Here is a 22,335-nt window from a genome sequence, read left to right as displayed (position 1 = left end):
CTGGTTTATTTTTATTTTTTTTTGTGGCATGATTTGACAAATTTCTTTCTTTCTTTTCCTTCAGGAGAGTCTCTGTGTCAGTTTTTGTGAAAATCAGAAAAACAGCCAAGAATAGAGGCAGAAATGGGAAAATTTTAAATCAGCAAACTACATTCACATGTTATAGCACCACCTGGTGTCAGTAAAATATCTCTGCGCTTGCTAAATATCTGGAAGACATAAAAATGTTGATGTGCATTTTGGTCAAGAAGATTCTTTTAGGGCAGAAGAAGCGGAAGAAGAATGAAATCTGATGAAAGGATTTCTTTTAGATTAGAAAGAACTTTTGAAGTTGTTTGTGCTCCATGGGTCTTCTGCTCTTGCTCAAGATGGTTGAGTTGCATGCTCAAACCATGAAGGCATAACTAAGTCTGTTCATTCAAGTTCATTATTGCATATCAAATGCAAATTAATATCAGTAAAGCAGAGGTTAAGGAGTCAGTGGAGCACTTCGTTCTGAGTTGTGGGATGCATGGGACAGAGAGAGAAATACATGAACAAAAATTAAATCACACCCTCATTATTATAAAATATACTGCCCTGTTAATCAACAGCTTGGTACATTTCTTGTTGCTCTTGGTCTTTGTGGAGATCTGTTAAATATTTTTCATTTTTTTGAACAAACAAAAATAAACTCAGCTATTTTCTGCAGTTCTCTGTGATCCTTGGAGAGTCTTTTGCCACTCAAACGATCCTCCTCGACTTGCTTTAAGACAAAATAGACCAACATCCTCTTCCAGGCAGATTTTTAACATTTTCTGTTGACTGGATTTTTTTTTTTTTTTTTTTTTAATTGATTGGAAATTTTTGTCCAGATGGAGGAAATGGGGATTTTTAATGCTTTAGCTCTTTCTTATAGCCACTTTCTAATTTGTGAAGTTCTTTTGCTCCACATCAGAAATATATTCTTTGATTTAACTTATTGTAATCAATGATTAAGGGAATTTGGCCTTTGTGTTACTTCATATTTATATTCCTGTGATAATAATCTGTGATAATTTCATGTTCTTAGTCACCCTGGTGTGATAACAAAAAAATGCAAATATGAATGGGAATATACTTCAGTGATATTTTCATCAGAATAATTTATAAGGGTACCAATTTGTGTACTAGAGTATTTCTTAATGTGATTTCCCCCAACTTTCAATTTTTTCTTCAATTAAAGGATTTTTTTTTTTTTTTTTTTTTTTTTAATAGAAATTTTTGAATAAAAGATCAAATGGATAAACAATTCAAACTTATTTTTCACAGCATTCTTTAATCATAAATTTCAGGGGTAGATTTGTTTTGTGGAAGTTTGGAACTACAGAATAAATCCATTTTACTGGATGGACACTCGAGACTATGAACAGTACATCAAAAAGTCAAAAAGGGTTAAATGACAAACAAAGTTTCATATTTACTTTGTGAAAATGCATACAAATAATTTAAATATTCACTATTTGAAAAATCCGCAGACTAAAATGTCACATTCTAAACTATTATAACTGCACATCCATTTCATGCAGTCAGTTTTTTGTATACATTTTATATGTGCATTATTACATTTTTATTGCAAATTAGAGTTTTAAAATACAATTCATGACAATTTCATAATCTTGATTTTATAACAATTTTTTATCATTCATACATGCTAAACAATTTAATAATTAAATAATGCTTTTCAAATAATTTAATAATCAGGAATTTGTACAAACCACCAGTTCCAAAGCAAGGTTTTTTTTTTTCTTTTTTTTGTGTACTAGATTTGGAAGAGTATATTTAAAATGCTCTCAATTAGGCAAAGATGTTTGCAATGAATTCTCGAAACCGTTTGGCATACTGTTCAGGATGAACTGCAGAGATCTCAGCTCCAGCCTTTAAAATAAAAAAAACATTAAAAAATTTGTAACATGTAACACCTATAATAATTATACATTTACAGCTCAGTTTAATCTTGTGTTTTAATCTTTAATCTTTTTGCAATGTAAAAAGCATGTATTCAAATGACTACACAAAGCCTCAGTTGTCCATTCATAAAGTGCCACTTACTCCATGCTTGACTGTTTTTGCTGCATGGGCTGCTTTCTTCTTGGTATCATACTGGCTCAGAATGTTTATGAGACCCATGAAGTATACCTCTCTGTGTGTGGAACCTAGATTAAGGAGAGACAAACACAAGCATAAAACATTGAATGTAAGGATTTAAACAAATTCAAAGCATATGTACTTTGATAAATCTGAATCTGCATCGAAAGCCAGCAGGCATTTAAAATGAACACACAATTAGTAAAGGACATTTGTTTGGTGGGGAGGAATGAAAAAACAACAAACTAAAAGCTCTTCATAATTACCTTCATGAAAAGATGAATGGGTTCAAGATTATAGAAAAGTTGAGATTGGTATTTATTCGGTTTGCATTAATTATCATTATCCCTTATTTATTTGAATGTTTTCATGAACAGCTTGACATGTTAATAATGCTGACCTATTAAACTTATTTACTGGAATGTGACTCACCAGCTGCACTCTGGATGGCATACACATCAACATAAGGGTCAAACTCTCCTGGACCAAGAGGTTTGTAAGAGCTCATGTACCCTGCAATGCCCTCAGGGGAAGTGCCGAAAGACCCCACAGCCATAAGCGATAGGTCATTCTCTGAATCCTCCTCCTCTTCACTTAAAGGGTCTTTCATTTCTTCCGCTTCCTCTTGCTCTGCCCTCTCGACATCATGAATGCCCAGCAGCAGGCTGTAGTCCATGATCTTCAAACGTACAAGAAATTGCCAAAACACATACAGATATACAAACAGGCGGTTAGTTTCAACATGTCCCTTTTAAAATGGTAGTTCTATATAGATTTCTTGCTATAGAAAATAATATAGGTAGCAGAACATATCATCATGTGCCAAATAAAAAAATATTTCTTCCTCTGCCAAGGAGGGCATACAACATATACGGTGCAATTTCATATTTGTACACACAATCTAATCAAGAAATAGTCTATATGAATATAAAACATATTCTTACATATGAAAAACTATATTTTGCAGATGGAAATGTTTCTTAAGGTCTTGGACACTGCTTTATCATGTTTTCAGAAAAAAAAAGAAAGTGAAAAGGTTTCTTGGGTATAAGAATGAAGGGGGAAAAACTAGAAATAAATATATTTCACAAAACGCGATATAGTTGAAAGTACCTTTGAGCCGAATGTAATAATATGTAAATCATCTCACCTCTACGTCCCTGTTCAGTTTATCCAAAAGCTTTTCTTTCTCCTCTTCACTGATGTACACTCGCTGCATGTTATTTCTGAAATCGACATCCTTGAAGGTGGGCAGTTCCTTCACCTGGGTTTCCAAATGATTTTCAAGCAATTATATTCCAGAACAAATTTGGAATTTTGAGAAAACCATGCCAGTCAAGCATATAGCATGCAATACAAGTACAAGTTAATACAATGCTGAAAATGCTTCATTAGAAGACAAACTCTTTTAGATGTCAGCAAGAAAAAAGATGGAATATACATAAGAAGTTATAGTGATCACATGTAAACAATTTCTTCAAGAAATACATGTAGGATCCAACATTTTATGCCTCTACAAGATAACGTGAAAAATGCACACTGTATAGAAGTAACTCTAAAAGTAGCCAAAACAATGTCTAACAACCAAGTTATTTATTCACACAATTTACATTTAATTAAAAGAACAAAGAAATGTATATTTGTAATCTTTAGTCAAATCAGATCTCATTTCTAAATATGACAAAGACAAGATTTGCCATGCACTTTAGGACTCTGAGTCTAAAGTCTAAGCCCACCAGACTGGCTCTTCTGATAATACAGATTTGATAATATTGCTAATATTTTTAATTGTTTGGCAAGCTTAAGCTCTAATGACTTTTTGTCAACTGTGTAATGGACAAATGTTGTGTCAAATGGAACATGAATGAAGTCCCACATGTTTGATTACACATTTGTTTGAAGGTTTTTGAGTCTATTCACCAGAGTTTTTAAGGTTATCTGTCTAACTGATATGAAAATATAAATTTGGGGCTTCATAACGGGCATACTGTGGGGTGCTATCATGAAGGATGATACTTTTCTTTAACATAAATCCACAGTGTGCTGAATTTAGTGTTATTCACCATCCTTACCAAAGACACCCATCTCCAGAGATATCTCCATTTTTTCCCTGATGGTTTAGTTCACATTTAAAAGATTTATAACATAAAAACCACACATAACAAGTAACACAGTTGACAGGTAAGAATGAACTTATCCATAAAGCATTTTAAACACACACACATTATAATATATATTTCAACATTAATAAATATATATTATATTATTATAACTGTAAATGAAGTCATGACTAAGCAGAAATAGATATATGCCAAATCTATAATATTATATAGGTTCATGATGAGTTCTGAATGCTTTTTAACCCTTGACAAATGTGAATATAATGTGTATATAATATTTTGGATACGGAGTTCATAGAAAGTGTGGTCGTGATTAGATCAGTTAAGTTTATCCATTGTTTTCATGGTTTTAGGCAATTCCTATATAATTTCTGTGTAATGACAATAGTTTGTGAATATATGTTTTTATCAACAACACTCAGTGGGAGTATAAATTCACACTGAATTGCCAACATTGTCAACTGTGTTAATCATTGTCAACTGTGTTAGAGTTGATTGGTAACACAGTTGACATTTCAGCCATTTTAGGGTCTTGTGCAAACTGCTGACCTTGGAATAGTTAGTACATGACCTTGATTAACTTTTGTTTTTATATTCCTTCTCTACATATTTATAAATATAACATGTGACGCAAGTTCACCAGAACATTTTCATAACACAGCTGACGGTCAATTAATCTACTCTATGTGCAGACAATAATCTAGATAAAATATTTAAGAGGAGAAGTTATGACTTTCAGCACTGTCTTCCAATTTCCTGTATGTTGAACATGTGACTTTGGAACAAACCATTGCTGATTTATAGGGGGTTTTAGGGAGTAACACAGTTGACACTGATTTCTCGCACACACACAAAATGGATGATTTAATATGAATGCATGAGCAAGATATTTTTTTACAATGTCTTTCTCATAATTTAATGATTAATTTGGACAAATATTTACAAGAAATATATACAGAAACATGTATTTTAGAGCTTATCTGAATTGCAAAACCTCACATTTACCAAATCGAACAGCACAAAAACAGCAAATTCCAGTATAGAATATGCCATTTCTGCAAGATAAAATATGGATATCTGTTGGATTTTTGTATTAAATTAATTTAAAAAAGTCCCCTGATATAAAAGTGGTCTTTGTTTAAAATGAAAAGTTATTGGAAATCTAGTAAAATTGATAATAGAGTCCATGGACTTGACATGTACCCCTAAATATATATATATATATATATATATATATATATATATATATATATATATATATATATATATATATATATATATATATATATATATATATATATACGTTTTATGTTTAAGAGTACATGACCTACACATGATCAGATCTCTGAGTGACGCACTGGCTGTTGTCAGACAAAAATCTCACTGGATTATTACAATTAATGGCAAAATGTATGTTTGGAAATGTAAACTGATATTTTCTACTGACACACTACATCAAAAGATAGAAATAATTGACTTAAAACCATTTTTTAGTTGCTGAAAATACTAGTGTTCTAGTAATTTTGGTCACCACTGTAACTTTCAGTAATTTATTAATATGACTGACTGATCACAAAGTGACTGACATCACTGGATGAACTGAATTAAGTTGGATGATGGCACTATTGTTTTCTGTAGAGCTTCTTTACAGCTGAATTCACATCTTGTAACATCGACAGTGGTACTGAATTGACTTGAATAAATTGAACTGATTCAAGCTGAATAAGAACATCGCTGCTTATTGTAGAATTGCCTATAGTTAATCAATTAACTTCACACTGTTACTGATCTGAACTATCTTGAACTAAATAATGACACTATTGTCTTCTAAAGCTATTTACAGCAGAATCTGTACTGTAGCTGAGTTTCCAGAACTGCTTCTCTTATTTCCTATTTATCTTTGCGAAGCTACTTTGACACTATCTGTATTGTATAAAGTGCTAGAAATAAAGGTGACTTGACATGACTAGACAAAAACTGACCAGGATCCATTAAACAAATCTGTGGACAGATGGAACCAAATTAAATAGATCAGTAGTGAGGCAAATTATAGGTGGTTGCATTGGCTTATTCTAATTATTGAACACCAAGAGGTCCAGCTTTCTTGCATAATTCAACCTCATGGTGGTGCTGTTATATTGATTAACAGGCTCTAAGTACACACATGCATAAAATTATATCTTAGAATTACTTTTATAAGGTAAGATGATAAGGTGAGGTAAGGTAACCCTAATTTTGACCCTAAGGTGTGCATGTCATAAAAACAGGTGAAAAAACAAAAACAAAAACTGTACTGTTTTAAAGTGGCTAGAAGTCTAGATCTACTTGAAAAATTGTGGAGAGCAACCATTAATATGGGAGAACTTGACCAGTTTGCACAAGTGGAGTGGGCCAAACTAGCACTACAGAGATGCAGGAAACATGTTTATAGAAAGTACTTCATTATTTTGACCAAAGGCCTGTGCTAAAATTACACTTAGGTGTGAGTAATTTTGTCAATACCATATATCTTTATTTCCTGATTTGGTTTATTTTCAGATATATTTCATTCTGAATCAAAAAGTTCTGGAATACTAACAGTGACATATAGAATCATGGAGACCATGCAGTGGCCTCATTTATAAAATGCATGTGATCACACTGATCTTAAATTCTATGGGTTACTTACATGTACTAACAGTGTACCTACCTAAGAAAGTAAGTTCTGGTAATACCTAGTAACTACATGGGGTAGGGTTAGGTTTAAGGGTAGTTTCAGGGTTAGTACCTAGTTATTGTAATCACTATAATAATTACATAGTATGTACATGAGGACCAGGACTGTAAAATAAAGTGCTATTTGTTTATAAGCTTGCCTACTATGCATTATGCAGAGAGCATGTTTTCCAATATTGCTTAGATTTCTTGGCCCATGATAATGTGTTGGTACCATCTCCCAAGAGTATGATATATCTTTTAAACATCTGTCGACAGTTCCATCACACCCTCGAGAGCAAAACTACGCAAAACATTTGTACGCCACGACCCCAACCCCCCGCCAAAACTTTTTGGGCTCCCACTCGGAAACTTAACTAATTGTTGATTTTTCTGAAGCAAATAAGGTTACATGACTATTCACAAGCTGTATTAATCACGGTGTAAATGCTTGGAAATAATATTTAACTTTTTCAAGTCCATTCATTATTTGTAGCATGCAAGCCAACTAATAATCGCAATATGCTTTGTGCTTTGTTACTTTTATTATAATACAAAGTCTCAGCCTTTTTGTCAATTTTAAGATAAAATACAAACAATAAATGTGTTTTTATGCTCTTTAATTTGTAGTGAGATAACTGGGCTATATTCGCCTCAGTTCAAGCAGCATGTGAATCAATGATATTTTCCTCTTTAATATTTGCAGCACCAAATGAACATGAATGTTGAACATGAACATATATGAATGTTGAAAAATACCAGAACAGTTTCATACAAACGAATGTCTCATGAAATTGATCAATCAGAGTTTCAAAAAATGTCAATAAGCCTACATTTTATTGCTGTTTTTTCATGTTAAATGTGAAGAATGAAAGTTTTTTTGGCGGAGTATAGGTGGAATTTTCACATTAACTTCTCGCAATATAACATGATTTTATTATCGTTATTTTGACTTTATTCTTAAAATATTATGACATTAATCTTATTTATTTAGTTAGATATTTGTTTTTCAACGTGATGCTAAAATGCTGCCATAGACTATTTGTTCTGCATGCAAACACAAACTTGGCACAGCAGCCCAAAACAAACAAAAAACAAACAAACAAACAAACAAACAAAAAACAAAACAAAACAAAACAAAACAAAACACAAAACAAAACAAAACAAAACAAAACAAAACAAAAAACAAAACAAACAAAAAAAATAGAAAAAAGTCAAAAATTTGTAAGGAGATATTTCAATTATTTATTAATAAACTAATGTTTTCTGAGACAGTTTCGCAAAGATGAAGTTAATGATCCTGACTCATCCTCATCTCCTCACTTGACGCGCCTTTTGGGAGAAATGCATCTTTACAGATTACTGTACAAAATGAAAGAGTTTTTGTTTTCGATTGGAATTATTTCATTTTAAAATAGTAATTTATAGCATTCCATTGATATGCTTATCATGTCTGCGAGGCAAGTATTAGCTGAGTATTGGTTCAGCGCTCCTGGTCAAGATCAAGACTGCACAAAGCGCATCCTGTTTGTCTTTATTGTACAAAAGCACAACGTTTTGTTGATATTGTGAGTGCACCAAAATAAAAGTTGACCCTTTGCAGTTCCGAATGATGTATTACCCTTACCTTTATGACAGTGTCTTTTAAGTTTGCACTCAATAAAAAAAACATAATAAAAAAAAAAATGCAAGTGATGACACTGGTGACTCCATGTCCTGCAAAGCACGCTTCAGCTTCCACTCGCCACACAAACAATTGGATATGCGCCTAATAGCACACATTTTATTGTAAATATTTTAATTAATATTGTGAAATGCATGAATGTTTTATTTTATATATATAGTATTTTAGGCAAGTGATTTGAGAAGGTTAAATTGATCAAACATATGCTCAACTCACTTTCTGCTGCTGGCCACTTGCTACTTTAAAAAAACAAAAACTTTAATTTAAATTTTCAGTTAAAAGTTCCTGCTTTCCTCGGCTGGCCCCCAATCTGCCCGGGCCCATATGCACCTGCATACCCTGCATACCCAGATTCTACGCCCCTGTACGGTTGCTTGCTACAGAACACTTTCAAAGAGAAGTCAGGGCTATTGCGACTATTGTTCAATTGTGCAAATGATAGAATTAAGACATTCTTATTCTCTTATCTGCATTCTTTGTTTCCTAGGTGACAGAGGTTATCCGCTTAAAATGTGCTTACAAACTCCCCTGCAAAACCCACAGACCCTGTAAGCTGAAATGCAGCTTATCCCTGAGCCAGGTCTGAGGACACAATTCAGTTGAAATGGTCGCTGGTTATTCCTCAGCACAAGAATAGCCAGGAATTCACCTCACCTTTAAACCAGTCCAAAAAAAAAAAAAAAAAAAAGTCTGCACACTCTACCAAAAAATGTGTGATAAAAGCAATATTTACTGAAAACAAAGGGGGAAATGTTTCAGATGTCACCATTGTCAATGCAAAGTTAAGAAATGTTAATGTAAAGTATTGCTTTTATCTTGTATTTGATGACTTACTTTTGGTAGAGTGTGCAGACCTCCTTCAAGTGTTATACCTTTTTTGCCTGCATCTTCAAATCAGCTCACTTCTTTCTCACTTCATTTAAAGTGCAATCACTTGCTTTAATTACTACTACTGGTTACAACAAATTTAGTTTTACCACTGATGTCAGTCTGTTAAAAAAAAAAAAAGCTTCACTTACCATTACGAAGAATTCTATATTAATTATCTTGTTTCACCCATACACTGTCATAGTTTCACACTGCATTCAAACCATTCATGCAGGCTGTCAAACCATCTAAGAATGCATGTAGGTGTTCTGTAGGTCAAGTTGCTGTAGGTCAACTGCTCATTCATGTGCGCATGATCTTAAAATTATGTGTAATTTATATAGCAAGATGTATGTATGGATGTTTCAAAAGTCATTCGTAGGAAGATTTAGGAGATTGTTCTACTCTATTGCATTTCATGTATACATTTAACAAGCATTCCCTGTATGGGAACTGAACATATAACCTTGTCATAACTTGATTCTCTGCTACTTTATGTAACTTTGCAGACCTGTTGCTATTGTAACTTTGCTGTAAGTTGCTACAGAAAGAGTACAGAGTATGTTTATCTGGAACATAAATGTAAATGTTTTGGACAAACTCAACATGATTTGTGGTATATTATATTTGTAGCGTTCTTACCTTCTCTTTATCACTTGCTTCTCGAGAAACCAAAGACCCCTATGAAATGAAATACCACATAAAGATGCATAACATTAATAATTAATGCTTACAAATGAATAGCTGATCTACATGAATATGAGCCAGTAATGCTACAAATTATAATTAAATAAATTAGTAATTAAATGTAATAGATTGCATAAATGTGCAAATTGACTGAAAAGCAAACTTTTATACATATAGTCACCATAACAAAACAAGTCTGTTAATTCCTCACCATGATAGCTCAATAACAAATGAATAAAGCAGTAATTAAAAATGTAGACAATGAGTAAAGAATTTATTTACCTTGAGGTCATATTTCCTGTGGACAGTTAGTCGGTGGCTGAACATATTTCTCATGACTAAAAGGTATGTGTCTTCATTGTCCACAGTAACACGGTACAAGCCAAGGAACTGGGGAAGTAGTGTGCTACCATGGCATGTTACGATGTGCTGAGGAGAAAAAAAAAGTATTAATATGAGAGAAAAAGAAATAAAAAGTACTGGCCTGTTTTGGTTCAGTAAATGTCTTTATCTAGCTTTATCTTTGGTTTATGCTTGGTGTGTCTGGAGAAATCTATTCAAGTTCATCGTAATATCAGTTGCTTGGTTAACACTGACTATCTCAAACCATCCACTGTAAGACCATCTAGCAGGCAAGTAATTTTTTATTAGTATGTAACTTCTGAAAATAAAGGATTGTGTTAAACAGCATATTACTTAGTGCTGTTGTATCTAGAATACTGACATTTAATTTGTTTTGTTTAGATTACTAGGATCATGACAACTGGTGTCACAAAAATGGCTAGAATTAAAGAGAATGATCACTTTAGCAGTTTATATTGTAGTTTATAGGTTGATTGTCAAAGAAGCAACCCGGAAAGCAAAGCAGCCAGGCAGCTATGGAAGAGAATGAGAACCAATGGAGCACTGCAACATAGAGGGTATAGAGACTAAAATTCAAACTGGGGTCCTGGAGAGCAGAACATGAGGACACAAGGAAATGCAGCAAACAGAGAAACAGGAGGACTGGCAGGATGTTCAGACAGTGGGGAGCCTCACTGAAGATGACAAGAAGAAATTGTCTGAGGACCAGCACAAGAAACAGGAACAAGAATTTATTTATAATGTTCACTCTTTCTGACTTGGGCATCACAGGTACTATTTCTTCAGCTGTTTCAGGCTTACTTCACAGATAGACCTTGATTGTTCCAGAGGAACAAATTAACTAACTATAAACTACAACTTTTGCCTCAATAAACTCCTAATTTGCTGCTTATTAATAGTTAGTAAGATAATTGTTAAGTGTAGGTATGAAGAAGGATTAAATGATTAGTTCATTCCAGAATTAAAATTTTCTGATAATTTTCTCACCCCCATGTCATCCAAGATGTTAATGTTTTTCTTTCTTTAGTTGAAAATAAATTAAGGTTTTTGAGGGAAACTTTCCAGGATTTTTCTCCATATAGTGGATTTCAACAGGGATCAACGGTTTGATGGTCCAAATTGCAGTTATACACTTTTTAACCACAAATGCTTGTCTTGTCTGGAAATTTTGATTCTGGAGTGAATGAATCCTTTAAGGGATCTAAAATATGGTCATGGAGAATATGGCATTAATATGTGCTTTAAAGTGCAAAAAAGCTCTTTCTGAAAGTATAATAAATTTAATAAACAGTCAATATCGAATATGCATGCTAATAAGCAAATAGAGCAATAGTGAGAATTGATCCTTAAAATAAAGTGTTACCATAGTTATTTGGTAATGTAAGAAAATTAAGTTGTTCTCTCAGAATCAGACACCACTAAAAATGGCCAACACTCGATATAGTGCTCTTGAAAGAGACTAGGGAATGATTTTGGACACATCAGAAGAGATTAAAACATTAAATCGAGGTCCTGACTCTCTGTATAGTTATTAAAAAATCCCAGGATGTCCTTAAAAAAAAGAAGGGCTGTAAGTATCCTGGCCAAATCTGCCTCTTGTCATTAATGCAATAGCCTCCTTCATCATCCTCACATCTACTAATTGGCTTCTTCACACTCTCCTCTCTATCAATAAGCTGGTGTGTGGTGGGTGTTCTGGTGCACTATGACTGCTGTTGCATCATCCAAGTGGATACTGCACACTGGTTGTGGTTGAGGATATTCCACCCCTCACAGTGTATAGTGTTGAGTAAAGTGCTATGTAAATGTAATGATTTATTGTTTATTATGAAATAACCAAAGTCTGTGCCCAATGCTTGAAAATCTGTCAAATGCAAAATTCTGATTTTTCAGTTTTAAAGTGTAATTGAGACCCTGTGAATTACAAAGGTGTCTAAAGTGCAGTGAGGTGCACACAGTGGACCTCATTCATGAAATGCCCATAAATATATGAGTAAATTCAGAGTAATTTGAGCATAAAATGGACCTTCCCAAAAGATTTACAAATGCGTCTTAAACCTTATATCCCTGGGGGTTTATTAGAGCTTGAGTTGAAACTATTTCACTGTGGACAGCAAGTCAGATAAGTTTAACATAAATATCTTAAAGCCTACTTAACCATATGGGCAGACAAACTTGTGAAATATTATTATACTACATACATGTATAGTGTTATTAGAATGTAGTGCCATGAGTTTGTCTACCAGAAAAAATAAATAACAAATAAAATAACAAGTAAAAACATAAATCTCATTCTGCTCATGTTTCATGAATTAAGCCTGGTCTGTGGTGGTTCATGCATCAAGCATAAATAAGGATTAAAGGAAAAGTTCATAATTATAATATGCCATTTTAAAAACCCAAGATAACAGGACTTAATGACTACAGACCCGTGGCTCTAACGTCTGTCGTCATGAAGTTGTTTGAAAAACTGGTTCTGGCTTATCTGAAGGACATCACTGGACCCCCTGCAGTTTGCTTATCGAGCAAACAGGTCCGTGGATGATGCAGTAAACATGGGACTGCACTTCATCCTGCAACATCTAGACAAAACAGGGACTTATGTGAGGATCCTGTTTGTGGACTTTAGTTTGGCTTTCAACACCATCATCCCAACAGCCCTCCAGACCAAACTGACCCAGCTCTCTGTTCCTAGCTCTATCTGTCAGTGGATCACCAGCTTTCTGACAGATAGGCAACAGCTAGTGAGATTGGGGAAATTCATGTCAAACAGCCGCTGGTGCCCCTCAGGGATGTGTTCTCTCCCCACTGCTCTTCTCCCTGTACACCAACGACTGCACCTCTAAAAACCCCTCTGTCAAGGTCCTGAAGTTTGCAGTCGACACTATAATCATCGGTCTCATCCAGGACGGTGACGAGTCTGCTTACAGACAAGAGGTTGAGCAGCTGGCTGTCTGGTGCAGTCTTAACAACCTGGAGCTGAACATGCTCAAAACAGTGGAGATGACAGTGGACTTCAGGAGAAACCCCCCTGCACTCCCCCCACTCACCATTATACAGTATACAGAACTGTGGCGTCAGTGGAGTCATTCAGATTCCTGGGAACCACCATCTCTCAGGACCTGAAGTGGGACAATCACATTGACTCCATTGTTAAAAAGGCCCAACAAAGGTTGTACTTCCTTCGCCAGCTAAGGAAGTTTAACCTGCCACAGGAGCTGCTGAAACAGTTCTACTCAGCTGTCATTGAGTCTGTCCTGTGCACTTCAATAACTGTCTGGTTTGCTTCAGCTACAAAATCACACATCAGAAGACTACAGAGAACGGTTCGGACTGCTGAAATGATTATTGGTGCTCCCCTGCCCACCCTTCAAGGACTGTATACATCCAGAGTGAGGAAAGGGCTCAGAAAATCACTCTGGATCCCTCACATCCAAGTTACCCCATTTTTGAACTTTTGCCATCTGGCCGGCGCTTCAGAGCCACAAATACTAGGACAGCCAGGCATAAGAACAGTTTCTTCCCCCAGGCAATCTACCTCATGAACAGTTAAATGTTCCCCACTTACGCAAAAAATGTGCAATATCTTTATATTTATTTGTTACCACCTCCATCCTAGTACATCCCTGCATCTTACTCTATTCTATTCCATATCATGTATAGCACAACTGTTCATACAATTTATTTACTTTTTTATTTATTTTGCAATATTTTTCTATTTTTTTTGTCTGTGTGTTGTTGTTGTCTCTGAGTACTGGAAGCTTATGTCACTAAAACAAATTCCTTGTATTGCATACTTGGCAATAAAGCTCTTTCTGATTCTGATTCTGATTACTAATTCTAATGTTGCTTGTACCCCCTTTTTTATTTTCTTGTTCCACTGAAAAAAAAAAAGTTAAATCCTTGTAAGAAAATTTTGTGAAGAATATTCTGGCCACTATTTTCAATATAAAGAAATTAAATGAGAACTAAGGCTGTTAAGCTCAAAAATGACAAACAAACATTATAAAGGACATCCGATCTGGGGTGCGTTTCCCAAAACCATAGTTGCTAACTAAGTTAGCAACTTTGTTGGTTGCAATGCAATTTAGCAACAGGTAACAGGTAGTAACAGGTTAGCAACTATGGTTTTGGGAAATGCATCCCTGATTGATTAGTTAAAATATCAGAGTGAATCAGAATCAGATTCAGTTTATTGATACAGTTACAGTTAACAGTTTCATGGATGCAGAAATTCTAACAAATTTCATTTCTATCAAGCTTCAAAAGACTTAATAGTGCATGTACCATAGGCACTACTTTAAGGATAAATTGCGAATCATTGTAATTGTATGGAAAAGAGCAACCAGTACATTAGTCAAAAGGTTTGTTTTTGTGAAAGAAAGAATATCATATATTTGATATGAGGGTTAGTGTGTGATTGCATTATTTTCATTTTTAAATGAACTAATCCTTAAAAAGAGTAATTAAGAGACTTAATTTAACAAAAGTTAAATTTACTTGTTATTAAACAACATTACTTAAGAAACAGTAGTCAATACCTGGTGGTATTCTGAAAGAATGTTGTGCATGTCCTCCACCTCCTCACTAGAAATTTGCTTGACAATTAGTGTTCGGTCATATGATATCAACACCAATCCTGCTTCCTGACACTTGCCATCCTTTCCTGGAGGACTACGTGTAAGAGAAACCTGAAATACATAGAGAAATTTGGAAACAACACATAATAGTTATTCAAAATCATTGCATAACCACATCAGGGTGATACTTGACCCACTACGCTTTGTGCTGGTGTTCTGATCACTCTGTCTGGGTTTAATCTGTAAGAACAACCAGCTGTATGTACATTATCCCTTATTTATCATCCTCTAGGTAAGATATATAGGCAACTTCCTTGAGGAGCTAGGCATTCTGCTGTCCTCTTTCCCTGAGGATGGCACCCTACTGGTAGTCCTTGGTTGTTTCAACATTCACCTGGACAAAACTCAGCGACTGACTTTCAAGTTTTTCTGGCCTTGCAAAATGTTTGATCTTAAAGAAACACATGCTACAAAGCAGGAAAAAAAAACTAGACCTAATCCTTTCCCATAACTGTATCTGTCAGGTGCAGAGACAGAACCCAAATGAAAATCATATTCTGACAATATTCACTAATACCAAGGTCTCTGTTAGCAACACACAAGGGAAACACTCAGGTAAGTGGCAACAACAATGGTTTATTTTAGAGAGTGGCAGCAGATCAAGACATCAAGAGTAGGTAACAACAGTTCAGAGGAGCAGGCAAAGTCCTTCCTTTTTTTTCAGAAGGCTCAGGAGCAATGATCACTGGAGTGCAGGAGAAGACAGACGGGAACACAGGTAGGAGAACAGAGGTGAGTACAAAGGAGTAAATACAACTTGATAGGTGCATAGATGAGACCAGACAATGTGCAAAATGTATCTTTCAGTGAAGCAAGGTTCTGTGTTAAGCAGTAAATCTTCATCCGAAGGCCAGAGGGTGCACTCATGCTGAAACTGACATTATGAAGTGAGTTTGGAGTAAAAACATTTTATTAAATGTGGTATTTTCATGTGTTTTCAGATGGAGCAGCATTTACTACACAGAGCCTTAGTTCACTGACAAGCTACGCAAACAGCTTTCATAATTGCAGAACGATTTCTTCGATTTCATAATCGTGCGATTAAACCGTCTGCGATTATGAAAGTGATTTTGCATAGCTTGTCAGTGAACTACAGCTCTATGTAGTAAGTACTGCTCCATCTGAAAGTACATGCTGGAGATTTACTACTAATCACAGAACTGGCTTTACTGACAAGGTACGCATGACAATCACATTTGATTAATTGTGCAGCCCTACTGGAGAGTGCTATGGAGGAGTGGGAACTCGGAACTGATGAAGGAGGACTGAACAGACCTTTCAGGGACTCAAGATATGCAGGAGAGCTGGACGGGGCCAACGGAGTTGAAGGAGAGCTGGACGGGGCCAGCGGAGACGAAGGAAACTCGGGAGACAATGGGGAGCTGGATGGGACCATCAGTGATAAAGGAGAGCTAGGCTCCAGGTTGAGCTCTGAGAAGTGAGCACATTCTGGAGCTGACTCTGGAGAGCAATCTGGAGCAGACTCTGGACCAGGAGCAGACTCTGGAGCAAATCCATTGACTAAAGCAGGATTCTGGCAGAGCTCTGAGGAGAGATCAGGCACTAGACTGAGCTCATGGGCTGGAGCCTGTCTGGAACAAATACCCTCTCTGGGCCTAATTCGGGAATAGAAGCCTTCTCTGGGCTAAACTCGGGACTTGAGCCCTCTCTGGGCTAAACTCAGGAACAGAAGCCCTCTCTGTGCTAAACCTGGGAACAGAAGCCTTCTCTAGGCTAAACTCTGTAACAGAAGCCTTCTCTGGGCTTAACTCGGGAACAGAATCCTTCTCTGGGCTTAACTCGGGAACAGAAGCCTTCTCCGGGCTTAATTCGGGAACAGAAGCCCTCTCTGGGCTAAATTTGGGAACAGAAACCCTCTCTGGGCTAAACTCGGGAACTGGATTATTTTCTGGGTTAGACTCAGGATTGGAGGCCTCTCTGGGCTAGACTTGGGGAACAGAAGCCTTCTCTGGGCTAAACTTAGGAACAGGAGTCCTCTCTGGGCTAAACTTGTGGACAGGAGCCCTCTCTGGGCTAAACTCAGGAACAGAAGCCCTCTCTGGGCCAAACTCGGGAACTGGAGCCTTTTCAGGGTGAGATTTAAAGATTGGAGCCCTCTCTGGGATAAACTCTGGGATAAACTCTGGGACTGGAGCCCTCTCTGAGCTAAACTCGGGAACATAAGCCTTCTCTCAACTCTGGTTAGGGGCAAAAGCCATCTCTCGACTGGATGGTATTCTCCTATGGGCTTTTGGACTGTAGATAAACTTAGAGTTAACTCACTGGTAAGAATGGGTTAAGATGAAGATTCAGGGGTTAGAGTGTGCTCTGATGCAGACTCTGGACTCAGAACAAATGCTTTACTGAATTCTGGGGTCGGAGCAGACTCGTAACTGAACTCTGTAATTGGAACAGACTCTGAATTAGTTTGGACTGTAGTGGATTGTGGACTGAATTTGATGAAATTAGCGGACTCAGGGGCTGGAACTAACACTGGAGTGGACTCTGACTTGACTTGGACTGGAGTACACTCTGGAGTGGGTTTAAGAGCTTGAACAGACACTGGAGTGGACTCTGAAATGGTTTGGACTGTAGCGGACTCTGGATGGATTTGAACTGGTGCAGACTCTGATATCACAAGAAGGATGAGTGGTCTTTCAGGAGTGGAAAGGTTTAGCAGGAGGACATATATAATGTATTGTTCCAACGTACAGTTGTTCGTGTTCCAGGGCATCCGTGAATATAATGGTTCGTCCAAACCTACGTGGAAGAATGTCATCAGCGTTTCGTTTTCCAAACTGAAGGTAGAGGCCATCTCCAAGAATTCCTTAGAATATTCCACTAAGGGTCAGCCACTATGAGTTAGGGAGTAGCTGGGGTGAATAACGAGAGTTCTTTCTTGTTTTCCAGGAGAAGACAGACGGGAACACAGGTAGGAGAACAGAGGCGAGTACAAAGGGGTAAATCCAACTGGATAGGGTTGTAGATGAGACCAGACAATATGCGGGTGCTTAGTGCTAGCTTAAAAAGACCCACTGATGAGGCTGATGGCAGACAGGTGTGGTGACTGGAAACAGTGAATAGGTGTGAGCCAGGGAGGATTCTGGGAAATGTAGTGAGCAGAGGTAACTGGTCTTGTGACAGGCAGGAAGACATAAACTGGTGAGCTTGTGACATCTCTGCAAAGAGGTTTGTGTTAGTGATATTTACATTACAAGTGGTTGACTGAGTAGTCCAGTGGTGGTGACATCTTCCACTGATCGTGCTGGATAACAATACAATTGGAAAGGAGTCAAAATCTTTGAACACAAAGTGGTGTAGACTTTTTTGAAAAAGTATTTTCTATAGAACATGCTCTGTGGTTAAATTGTAGATTCTGTGTGGGCTACTAGGTGCTTGCAGCACGCCGTGACATAAAAGTCCATATAAAGAATTCATATAAAGAAATATAAAATAAAATAAAGCAAGCAAGCAAGCACATTTTATAAGCAGATGGACTAAGTGCAGAATACACTTGCAAGTGCCTCATGCAAACATAAAAGCAAATGATAGCCACCATGCAAATGTAGTTGAGCACATGACCTAGAAACACGTATGAAGTCCTTTTGTATAGTAAGCCTATCTGCCCTGATTCATGCAAATAATGATTTTTGCAGGCTTTTGCAAACTCACAGAAAAATATTGTGTGAACCTTGATTTTGACTCACATGTAACTTTTTAAAGTACAGATAAAGTACAGTAGAGAACTATGTTAAAAAATAACACAGAAATCTTTCAGCATTTCATGCAATCAGACTTAAACTGTACAAAAAATTCATACCATATAATCCTGATGTTCAACTCCAAATCGCTCTCTTAGATTCCGGAACACCAGTGGGCAGTACTCCTTAAACTTAAAATGTCCAGGGAGCTTTTCCCTGAAAATTTACAAATAAATAAACATTGTGGATTTTAACAGTGTAAAAGCACCTCTAATAATTCTAATAAATCCACTTAACACTAAAATAAATAAATAAAAATATTAAATGGCAAACTTAAACATTTATATATTTATTTATTTGTTTGTTTGTTTGTCCACTGGGTGCTTTAAGACATTAAGGGTGTGTTAATGCTTATAGTTCGGTTCTCCTTGTTCTTTTGGTCCAGACCAAAAAAGAAAATGTTATATTTATTTAGTCATATCATTTATTGTCATATATAACATTGAACCTAAAGATACAACAAACGGCATAAGGACAACAGCCTGATTGGACAGAATTTATGATGCATATTTGTGACAGAGCTAACAGAAGAGAGATCTGCTGCAAGGAGATGGCAGTTCCAAACTGTAATGGGTTTGGTTCATGCTGTGTCTATCTTTTAGTCAAATTGCATCAGAGAAGGTGGGTCTCAGCTACTTGTTTGGTGCTCACTGAGGTTCCGATGAGAGCATTCACACTTATTCAAATAAACAGCACTAACAGAGCAATTGTACCTGAGTTTGTTTTAATTAAACAAGTGAACAGTGAATTGACAATGATAACTTACTCCATAATCTGTTCTAATTTATTTTATTTATTAATATAAATAAAGGTAATATTTGTTTTACTTTATGTTTACTGCAGAAACCACTAACAATCACATATACTGTCAAGATTACAGTGTAGCATTGAATATTTACAAATACTCCACTTGAAGTGGCATGCCATGTGTGTCTGAATAAACAATCATTTTTTGTTCTCATCTTATTGCTAATTAATAATATGAACTGTGACTAAGGTTGCATTTCAGTGAGGTCAGGTTTTGTCAGCAACCAACCCCCCCTCCCAACATTATCAAAAAAAAAAAAAAAAAAAAAATACTAGGCCGGATTATGAGTTTTAAAAAGATTTGTGCAGTTCAAAGTGCAGCCATGTAAAATTGTTTAAAAACTGTGTCTATGACACCAGATATGTCTAGATTGATCATACAAAATAAACAAATATTTGCCATGTATCTATGTAAATGTTGCCAACCTTATCTTGTCATCTCTAACTTTTGAACTGCTGCACTGCACTAAACCAAACCACTGCCAAATAGTCATTCATGGTGACATGAGTCATCTGCCCTAAATGTATTAAAATTGTTGAATACATACTTGTTGAATAAATGGTTGTTGACTTTCATTTTTATGTTGGCTTTGAAGTCATCTGGAAGTAGCATTACTGGCATAGGCACTTGAAAGAGGTCGTTTATCTGCAAAGGTTAAATGCAGGTTAAAATGTTAAGGAAGGCTGAAAATTTGTAATGTTTTATGTTGGTATTAATTAAAGCCATTCTCCCACTGACATAACAAGAATAAATAATGTGCATTATACTTAAACAATTAAGCAACATATTTTCAAGCACTTGAGAAAAAACTGTATAAATTTTTTTTTTTTCAGATATAGAACAATTTTTTGCAGTAACATACCGTGTGATTGATGCCCCACATAAAAACAGTCAGGATAGGATCGCTGGCCCAGAATACCTCCACTTTTTGATGTACAAAATGTTTTTTCTTGCTTTTTGTTCTTGAAAGTATTCTCACTGAGCTTGAAACTGCACCTGTCTTACCAGGAGAAGACATAATTCCAGAAATATACCCAGATAATCATAGACTAAAACAACAACTTGCCAAAATACCAGTAAATATAAACTTCAACAAATTCAACCAAAACAATACAGCAACAAATTCAACCCTAAACAGCACATCAATAAACACCCCAAACATGTCATACAAATGAAACTGGAGAGAATTAAACTTGTCATAACTTTATCCAAAACAGTCACATGCCTGATCAGCATTTCATTCGGAAGTGAGTAGTTTTTCTTGTAGATGAATATACCCTCCTAGACAAATAATTGTCAAAAAGCAGTTTAACAATTTTCATTAATGAGAGTTTTCTTGATATGTTCAGTGCTGGTAAAAGAGCAAAAGATTCTTGTGCACTGTGTGTGCTGAGGCAGCCAGTGAGGTAGCTAGTTTCGATGTCACAGTCAAATGTGTGCTTACCTTTGCTGTAGTGACCGAGTTTAGGTTACCAATAGAATTAATGCATATAGGGCAAATGTGCAGCAATGTGCAGCAAATTTACAGCATCTGCACAATTAACTCACATAACTCTAACATTTCTAAAACATGTAAGAAGAAGCATGTTTATGTTTTTTTTTTTAAAATATAAAAGAATATAAAAGAATATAAATAAGTGAAAAATATTTCAAAATAGGTAATCAAATGTATTTGTATAGAGCTTTTTAAAATACACATAGTTTCAAAGCAATTGTACAGAAAAGCATGATATTAATCTTCATTATAATCACATTAAGCAGATTAGAGCTAGGCGATAATATACTGTAGTTCACATTTTGCGATGATATAGGCTAACCAATCAAGCATTTGAGATTTGATGTTTAGGATATATTGTGAGTATGCTGTATCTACAGTGGGTACGGAAAGTATTCAGACCCCCTTAAATTTTTCACTCTTTGTTATATTGCAGCCATTTGCTAAAATCATTTAAGTTCATTTTTTCCTCATTAATGTACACACAGCACCCCATATTGACAGAAAAACAGAATTGTTGACATTTTTGCACATTTATTAAAAAAGAAAAACTCAAATATCACATGGTCCTAAGTATTCAGACCCTTTGCTCAGTATTTAGTAGAAGCACCCTTTTGATCTAATACAGCCATGAGTCTTTTTGGGAAAGATGCAACAAGTTTTTCACACCTGGAATTGGGGATCCTCTGCCATTCCTCCTTGCAAGATCCTCTCAAGTTCTGTCAGGTTGGATGGTAAACGCTGGTGGACAGCCATTTTCAGGTCTCTCCAGAGATGCTCAATTGGGTTTAAGTCAGGGCTCTGGCTGGGCCATTCAAGAACAGTCACGGAGTTGTTGTGAAGCCACTCCTTCTTTATTTTAGCTGTGTGCTTAGGGTCATTGTCTTGTTGGAAGGGGAAACTTCCGGCCCAGTCTGAGGTCCTGAGCCCTCTGGAGAAGGTTTTCGTCCAGGATATCGCTGTACTTGGCCGCATTCATGTTTCCCTTGATTGCAACCAGTCGTCCTGTCCCTGCAGCTGAAAAACACCCCCACAGCATGATGCTGCCACCACCATGCCTTCACTGTTGGGACTGTATTGGACAGGTGATGAGCAGTGCCTGGTTTTCTC

The 22,335-nt window shown here is 36.0% G+C and overlaps 1 protein-coding gene across 1 annotated transcript; it reads right to left on the bottom strand.

Annotated features, from left to right (window-relative positions):
- Nucleotides 1-1,277: 1,277 nt before the first annotated feature.
- pip4k2cb (phosphatidylinositol-5-phosphate 4-kinase, type II, gamma b) lies at nucleotides 1,278-20,763 on the bottom strand. Its single transcript, XM_042733595.1, has 10 exons — nucleotides 20,593-20,763; nucleotides 20,278-20,375; nucleotides 18,982-19,078; nucleotides 15,063-15,212; nucleotides 10,441-10,587; nucleotides 10,114-10,152; nucleotides 3,259-3,370; nucleotides 2,539-2,805; nucleotides 2,071-2,174; nucleotides 1,278-1,896 (listed from the first exon to the last, which is right to left on the bottom strand). Exons 1-10 carry the CDS (start codon nucleotides 20,746-20,748, stop codon nucleotides 1,816-1,818), a joined length of 1,251 nt encoding a protein of 416 aa, XP_042589529.1. The 5' UTR covers nucleotides 20,749-20,763; the 3' UTR covers nucleotides 1,278-1,815.
- Nucleotides 20,764-22,335: the final 1,572 nt, after the last annotated feature.

The sequence above is a fragment of the Cyprinus carpio genome, chromosome B11, assembly GCF_018340385.1.
Source record: "Cyprinus carpio isolate SPL01 chromosome B11, ASM1834038v1, whole genome shotgun sequence".
Taxonomy (NCBI): domain Eukaryota; kingdom Metazoa; phylum Chordata; class Actinopteri; order Cypriniformes; family Cyprinidae; genus Cyprinus; species Cyprinus carpio.
This window is presented reverse-complemented; position numbering and strand designations above follow the sequence as displayed.

What these genes read in the sequence shown, in the direction of transcription:
- pip4k2cb (XM_042733595.1), bottom strand. Translation starts at nt 20,748, where the DNA reads ATGTCTTCTCCTGGTAAGACAGGTGCAGTTTCAAGCTCAGTGAGAATA. An exon ending in AACAACCATTTATTCAACAA is followed by an intron (nt 19,079 to 20,277) that starts GTATGTATTCAA and finishes GTAAATTTTCAG; the next exon opens with GGAAAAGCTCCCTGGACATT. An exon ending in TTGAACATCAGGATTATATG is followed by an intron (nt 15,213 to 18,981) that starts GTATGAATTTTT and finishes TATGTATTTCAG; the next exon opens with GTTTCTCTTACACGTAGTCC.